Here is an 8,449-nt window from a genome sequence, read left to right on the forward strand (position 1 = left end):
CACACACACACACACACACACACACACACACACACACACACACACACACACACACACACACACACACACACGACTTCCTTTTAAAATGTCCTGAAATCAATTCACATTGTAGCAGCCTCATAGTATGCCTTGATAAAGGACGCCACCTTGAGGACAAAGACAGCACAACATTTTTTTTAAAACACCTGGCCACGAACAAAAAGCAAAACACAAAACACCATGGACCCTTTTCACAAGACTGTGATGACGCATTTGATGGTCATCAGCATTGTAAATCCTCGAAAGTTTTTCATATTTGTATATATTTTTTAAATTTATGTATATTTATAACACTATTCTTTGTATTATATCACCTTTGCATCAAATTACAAAAAAACAGTTAACGCTAATGCGAGGGTGTTTCTAATGCAGCGTCTATGGGAGGAATGGTAAACTTGACATTGTTCTCTCTTCTGACAACCGTTAAAAATCATTTTTTTCCTTTTATTGAAAGTCATGAAAACACTATCGTGGAGTTTTTCTTTTGCTATTTGAGCAAATGGGAATGCAAAAAAATATATTTGTGGTACTCTCCCATTCACTGCTCTTAAAGCTAACCCAACTATGATGACTTCCGCTGCTGAGAAGCCCGGAAATGTGAAAAAGGTCCATTGGAACATCTCAATAACTTCACTAAACCTGCTCAAAGCAAACTGTGTAGCTGAGGGATTCTGTTTCACAGTACCTTTTTGTAAAATAAATAAATACAAAAAAGCCTTCAAGTAAAGAAAGATATAAATATTCTCAATGGTTTGCTGATACTGAAATATTTTATCTCTCCCTCTGTCACCTGAGGTCCAGAACTGTCATTTTCGCGTCCTTCACCACAATGTGCTTGCAAATCTGAAAATAGAAAAAAAACTATGTTTCACTTCTCTAAAAGTGTTTCTGTTTTGATATCAACATTTGAAACAGAAGGCACATATAGCTGTTGATTTTCATATTCACAGAACAAAGGGTTCTTACAGTGAACAGAGGAGGGTCTTTAGAGTGGGGGTGAAAACCTTTCAACCTGCATCCAGCCACTTCTCCCATTCCAGCACTGGTGAGTCGGAACACTCCCGTGCTGAAGAAGCAAAATGACACACATATTAAATGATCTGAATGATACAAAAAAAATAAAAAAAATGATATATATATATATATATATATATATGCATAGGTGTAGCATATCTATGTTTCTATATACTGTACTTTTAATTTCTTTACTTTTTTATATTTCAGAAATCTATCCATGTAAAAAAAAAAAACAACTGATTTGGACAAATGATAAAATATAATATATATTTGCATGGTGTAATTTAGTCATAGTCTAATGCGAGTCATTCGTTAAATTTATTTGCATTGATTCAATGTTTTTAACAACCAAAATACTGAAATGATTCATGGATGTTTAAATGATAAACAATTGTTAAACAATCAAACATCTATTGTTAAAAAATAAATTAATCTGCATTCATTTGATGTAGCACTTTAGAGGCTGCAGATGAAAAAAAAAGCCTTCAGGTTGTGTGAACACAATGGACGGTGTGGGAGTTTTGTAAGTGTTATACTCACTCATTGTGTTTAGGTGCGCAAACAATAGCGATGGCCTCAGGTAGCATGAGTTGATAAGAGCTGTGTGTGTGCAGATCCACGCTGGAAAGGAAGGCCGTCTGTGTCGGGTGGGTCTATGAGCCAAAAACGTTACAAAAATATTCAAATTAACACCATTTAGTAGCTCCTTGTTCTCATGCAGCCATGAAATAATTGACCATGAAAAATGATCACCAGGTGACCTGGAGACTAAGAATAAAAGTTCAGTAAATTGTAAAACAGAGTTTCCATGGTGATCCTTAGACTGATGCCCCATCATATTTGATTATTCAAATAATAAATTAATACAGTTGGGTACAGAATCAGTTTTTAAGTACATGGTCTGCCACTTTATGTAAGTAGCCTATTTCTATACATTGTTGTTTAAAAGTCGGAAGAATTCTCACCATGATTGCATTTATTTGATCATAAATACAGTAAGTACAATAATATTGTTAAATATTATCACAAATTTAAAGTACTATTTTCTATTTGTATATGTTTATTTTTCCTGCGGTGACAAAGCTCAGTGTTAAGCAGCCATTGCTCCAGTCTTCAGTGTCACATGATTGAAGAGATTGATTTGCTGCCAAAGAAACAGGTCTTATTAACATCAGTTCAAAAGAACGATACTTTTTTTTTTTTTTAACAGAAATGTTTCGTAACATTATACATTTCTTACATCTTTGCTGAATAAAATAATTTCTTAATAAAACAAATCTTACTGATCCCAAACATTTGAGTGTATATAGACCACTAGCCTACTTGAAAGGTTTCATTTAAAAATGACCAGGCATAATTTTTTCGCATTTTGTCTACTGATTTTGGAGTAGGGGTTCAACGGATCACAAAACTCACGGTTTGGATAATATTATGGATTTTGAGTCATGGATTAGATAATTTTTCAAAAAATTACTTGAAGAACATTTTAGTTGCTTTTGGGAAACGCACCCCTGATCCTTACTGATCACAGACCAACTATACGATTCCTCGAAACCCTATTTTGGAGGGTACGGAGGGTACACTCTTATTACAAGCCAAAATATTTACTAAATGAAAACACAAGGGGAACGGGATGTGAACGATGGCTGCTCAAAATCTGTGGCGCTTTCAGCAGGCTTATATTCTGTGTGGGTCTTAGTCACCAGCAAGCTTTTCACCTGCCAAAGGTGTGAAAAAAAAGAGGTGCACAGCTCTAATTTTAGAAAATACGTGACAGCCTGAAAAAGAGAGACACCCACATGGATCCAGCCCAGGGTCAGAAGGTTATGATGGTCCTGATAACTGAACAGCTCTTCCACGTTCTCCATGTCACAGTAGTCAGGGCCAGCGGACTGCTTGGGGACGATCACGTGGGTCAGCACAAACTCATTGTGCGTCTGGGGGACAACAAAACAGATTTTAGTTTGTCTATTAATAAATAACATGCATCCCACAATCACACTACGCATCCTCTGACACAAGTCGAACAAAAAGACCATTAGACCAATTAATTCTTTATGGGAGCTGAACAACAGCTAGGGGTCGCTAAAGATTTACAAAGTGTGGCCAAGCTCACTCTAGTTTGACGGTTAGTAACTTGAAACAGTTACAAATTGAAGAAAAAATACCCAACGGTTAATATTTCCATTTAATATTTTAATTATTATTAAACTATTTGAAAAACTCATCGCTGTCCAACATTACCAAAGTTAGCAACATTCTCATGCAGGTGCAGCATGCAGCGTTTTGTTTTGTGTGAAAATATGAAGGAAGGCACTGGTTGATGGAAAATAAGCAAATGTGCATTCAAAAAATCTAAACATTTTGGATAATAAAGTATCGAGAATTATTAACAGAGCAGATAAAATAACTATAATCATTCAGCCTTTTGACTCATCTCTTTTCTTTAAAATGGTTTTAAGTCTGAAATTGATCATTTTTAAACCATTTTTGTCAAAATTAGATAACGTTATTTTTCAAATTTAAAATCCGGCCATCAATGTTAATGTCGTTATTTTAGATTTTCCGCTGTTGTTGCAATTATTAAAAACGTAACATATTTAAAATCATTAACATTTTTGAATGTTAAGTTAGGGGTCCCCTGGAAAAAAAGATTGGAAACAACTGCTGTAGAGGATTGTGGGACAGACGGTTAAAGCAAGTGATGAAAGTGTACAAAGGGGAAAAATCGCTCAACCTCAGACAAATCAGAGATGAAAAACGCTGGGAGGAAGGCAATTTCTGCAAGATTAAGATGGATTGCAGGTGGTTGGTGAACAAGACACTGAAATTCTATGTAATGCTCATGAATAGGCTCACTTGTGGTGAAAGTATGAGGAAGTCCACATCCACACCTAATATTTACATTGATTGTGCAACACTGAAGCTCCTAGTTTTACAGTGAATGAGAAAGGCAGCATACAACTAGCCAAAAAAATAAGCACAATTGATCTTTAACACTCCCCAACCCATTTCTACACTCACTCATGGAAAGAATTAGGAAAAATCAGCAAATTCATGACCAAAAGAAATAACCACCCACAAAGAGGAGGTATGCTCCAGCTGAGGCCTTACCAGTTTTCCACAGAGAACTCCACACGTCTCAATTCCTCTCGCCGTGTTACTGTCAGCCAGCAGAAGGAACCTGTAAGTCAGGTCTCGAGGGATTAAAACCCGCCTCAGGCCTTCGACACGCTGATCTAGAAGCACACAAGAACATACTGTAGTACTGCTAATTAACACACAAGTAAAAGATAATGTACAGTGAGACAGGTACTAATGCAAAATAAGGGTCATTAGAAGCTTTCTAGCATTCTGAAGTGGTTTATTTTGCGATAACGACTGTACATTATCCCAGTTATTAGGGCAACTAACCCTTTTTATTCAGCCATGGTGCATTAAATTGATCAAAGATGACAGTAAAGACATATACAACACAACAAACGACTTTAAATAGATTGTTATTTTGAACTTTCTATCCATCGAAGAATCCTGAAAAAAATGTATCATAGTTTCCACAAAAGTATTAAGCAGCTTTTTTTGAGCACCAAATCAGCCTATTAGAATGAATTTCTGAAGACTGGAGTCACGACTGAAAGTGAAGGTTTGCAATCACAGGAATAAATTACATTTGAAAACATAACCAGTCATTTCAAATTGCAATAATATTTGATAACATTACTGTTTTTAGTGTACTTTGATCAAATAAATGCAGCCTTGGTGAGAGTAAGATAAATTCTTTAAAAAAAAACATTTACCCCAAACTTTTAAATGGCAGTGTAAATACATTAACATGAATTATTTGATTATATAAGAATATATACCTAGCAATATGCAGTTTAACAATTAAAATAAAAAAACACAACTGAATAATCAGAGAGTGGTGTAATAAATCACTAAAATTGTTAACAGGCAAATATGAGCTAGATGAGGGCACTCACTTTGTACAGCTGCTAAGGTGGCTGCCGGTTTGGGGATGAGGGCTGCTGGTTTGTTACGATTGGGGTCAAGGCGCACATGGTTTCTCGGGGTCTGGGATAAGCAGGACCCGTCGGTTTGTTCAGGCACTTTGGGGACAGCCTCATCCCTGCGACTGGCCAGCTCTTGTCTACGCAGTTGGTCCTCGAAGTAGCGGAACTGCTCGGACTCGATTTGCATCTTCCTGAGCTGTGCTACACGTTGCCGTTCTTCCTCCAACAGAGACATCTTCTGCAGTCGTTCACTACACATCTCAACAGCCATGTCTTGAGTCTGCAAAAGTATTCACACATCATGACTAATATTCACAATAATGAAATGAATCTGATATTTGATTAACAGGTAATTTCATCAGCAGTGAATGAGAATTACTCTGTCGAATGTACCTGACTCTTCAGATATTCACTGTGTTCTTTGCTGTATTTCTCATGGAGAAGTCTCTTCAATTGGTCCTTTCGTGGAAAGGCCACTTCCTGCAATTTCTGAACATAATGAACAGATAATGGGACAAACATTAGGGGTTGTGTTACAGACAGCCAGTACCAGATCAATATGCGCTAAAGCTTTCAGGGACATAATGATTTTTTTTTAAAGCTCGGAATAGAGATACTTAAACCAATTACTCAACTTTTTTTTGCATTCAGGGACCATCAGCAGACATTAAGATCATTAGGTTAAAGACCCCAGGAAATAAAAAGTGGCTTTTAGCCACTGTCTGTTTTTACAGTATACGCTAGTGAATGAAACTTAACAGATATTCAGCAAAATGTAGACTATTTTACCTCCAAAACTAGCAAAAAATAAATGTTGCACTACTGATGTTGGTTCAGTAAAAACCTCTAGAATAGGAATTCCTTTACAGCAATACTACTTGCCATCAACTACCAATAGCAACTAGCAAATCATGGTTAATGACTTGAAAAAAGGACACAATCTTTGATATGTCACATACAAACTTTTTTTTCTCGAAATACATTGCCACAGAACAAGGCACAAAAATGCATTAAAACATCCATTATAAGAAAAAAATATTTTTTTTAGTTTTAATGTGTCTATTATTTTATTTAGTTTATTTATTTAGTCATTTATTAGACGCTTTTATCCAAAGCGACTTACAAATGAGGACAACAGAAGCAATCAATTGTAGTATTAAAACTAAAAACAAATCCAAAACTAAAACCTAAAACTCTATAAATACGACCTATACACATTTGAAAAATAAAGAGATTAAATAAAAATGACAAATGCATACAAAATTTCAAAACTTAACATATAAATGAAAAACTAAAAAATAAAGCTAAAAACAATTCAAAATATTAAAGAACAAAAGGTATACGAGTATAATGATTCTAACATAACACTAAGCCAAACACCAAAAAAACAACTATATATGTGTGTATGTACAACCACACACACATACGCGATACAGAACGAGACCAAACGCGATATCAGCAGGTCTCCACAGAGTAAACGATTAAAGCTTTAAACAATGATTGATACATCAGGTGACTAGGAAGAACCTTTTCATGCAGAGCCAATCCTGAAAGACCAGGGGGCCCCCTTGCTCTCAAAAATGATTTAATTCTAGTTTAGTTTTTGAATTTGGTCAGCGGTTATGAAAACATGAATGATAATTTCTTTTAATGCAGTGCGCTGTAGCTCTTTCTATGTAAAAATCAGTCAAATCATGTAATGTGTATGTTGTACAGTCTTGCTCGAGACTAAAAAACGAGTTGAAAGCGTACCCAGCCGCGGAAGAGACACCCCCCCCCAACACAGATTTGCATAGGGCCTCCAGAAGTCTAAGATCAGCACTGGTTTCATGTCACTATGCTGAAATGAAAGCAGAACATGTGCCCACACAAGGCAAACCCACCATGTGAGCAGCTGGGAGCCTGACAAGTCCTCTAGACAAGGTAATTGAGCATGATGCTAATCAGATTTACAGTGGGCTGAGCGCCACAGGGCTCCATCAGTTTCTATGAGTAACATGCCAGGGGCTTACCTTCATTATCACTTGCTTCTCAGGGATGTTACACTGCTGATAGTCCCTGTGACTGGGGAGTTTCTCAACAAATAAACTGCACAAGAGTGAAATAGGAAAATAAAGTTGAGGACTGATTGCCATGGATTAGAAAATACATTTTATGACAGCTCTGAAGACAAAACAAATATGGGCCAAGATGCTGGGATAGTCTCCAGCATCCCTGTGACCCTAAATACTGTAGGACCAGTACTGATGTTAAATAAAATAAATAATAAAACATACGTGATGAACTTGTTGTAGAGGACAAAGGCATTCTCCAGACTGCCCTCCTCTAGATAAACAGCTGCCATGCGCTCCATCTCTACGCCAGAGCGGAAGTAGCGTCTCGGGGCGATGTCTTCATTTATTTCAATGTTATAGCCCATTTTGCTGAGGGCCCGCACACGTTCGACTGCTGGCAGAGTAACGTCAGTGTGATCTGGCTCGGCCGCTAACTTCTTCTGCAAACGGAGAGGACAACAAAAACCATGAGAATACAGAGCAGTGGCATACAAGGAAGCCTTTGTAAACCATGGTGACATAACGTGCAAGAGTTTTATCAGCTACGAAATACTATTGCTGATAAAGACATACAGCGATGTTATTTTGGACTGGATTCTAAATACTTTTTCCTTATTTAGCCTATTTTGTGTGAAGTTTTTCTAGATTTCTGACAGGCGTCAATCTGATGAGCTACATTCTAGCTTTGCCAAATAAAATTGCTCTAGATAGGCAAACTGAACTAGGATCGGTCCCCATACGCCAGTGGCACAGAACATAAGACATCACAGGCCTCCGATAAACACAACATAAGCTCTGTTCATCACCCAGCTTGAGCAAACCGGAACACCCAGCAGCACCCACGCTGAGTTCACTTCCAGCTCTCATACTAATGACTAAACAGAGCCTCTGTTTTAGGGTCACTGAAAAGAGTGGGCGTCTTATCAACATGCAGCAGGACATTGATGGACTCCAACGAGGGACTGCCGAGCTGTTACACTTGTTGGACATGACAGCTTGCTTGACTTTTGAACGGTACGGGCACAAAAATCTGCAAGTGTTGGTGTGGAGCCACATTAAAATCTCTGCACGATTGTTGGAGAACAGGATTCTGGGTGGCCAGAATAAGAAGCCTATGTTTGATCACGCATTCACAAAGAGGGGAAGCGAAGTGTGAAGGGGGCTACATCCGTTCCTTCCCTCTCGCCCACTCCAGGATGGAGGGATCTGAATGACAGAGCAGCTGCAATGGGAATACTAATGGCAGTGAGTCAGAGGAAGCTATTCTGTCCCTGCGACCCATCTCCGAGTAATATCAGCTGTCCCCCACCACCCTCCTCCTCCTCCTCG

The 8,449-nt window shown here is 37.8% G+C and overlaps 1 protein-coding gene across 1 annotated transcript in view; it reads right to left on the reverse strand.

The window, feature by feature from the left end:
- Window positions 1-602: 602 nt before the first annotated feature.
- Window positions 603-8,449, reverse strand: part of stambpl1 (STAM binding protein-like 1) — a 10,914-nt gene continuing 3,067 nt past the window's right edge. Inside the window, exons 3-11 of the mRNA XM_016461327.1 lie at window positions 7,343-7,560; window positions 7,079-7,154; window positions 5,460-5,555; window positions 5,037-5,346; window positions 4,171-4,295; window positions 2,856-2,993; window positions 1,597-1,709; window positions 1,006-1,105; window positions 603-882 (exon numbers count right to left, since the gene is read on the reverse strand). Of these exons, the coding sequence (XP_016316813.1) occupies window positions 826-882; window positions 1,006-1,105; window positions 1,597-1,709; window positions 2,856-2,993; window positions 4,171-4,295; window positions 5,037-5,346; window positions 5,460-5,555; window positions 7,079-7,154; window positions 7,343-7,560 (1,233 nt within the window). The 3' untranslated portion in view covers window positions 603-825. The remainder of the gene's footprint in view (window positions 883-1,005; window positions 1,106-1,596; window positions 1,710-2,855; window positions 2,994-4,170; window positions 4,296-5,036; window positions 5,347-5,459; window positions 5,556-7,078; window positions 7,155-7,342; window positions 7,561-8,449) is intronic.

Source organism: Sinocyclocheilus anshuiensis, unplaced genomic scaffold (assembly GCF_001515605.1).
Source record: "Sinocyclocheilus anshuiensis isolate Anshui unplaced genomic scaffold, SAMN03320099.WGS_v1.1 scaffold220, whole genome shotgun sequence".
NCBI classification, from domain to species: domain Eukaryota; kingdom Metazoa; phylum Chordata; class Actinopteri; order Cypriniformes; family Cyprinidae; genus Sinocyclocheilus; species Sinocyclocheilus anshuiensis.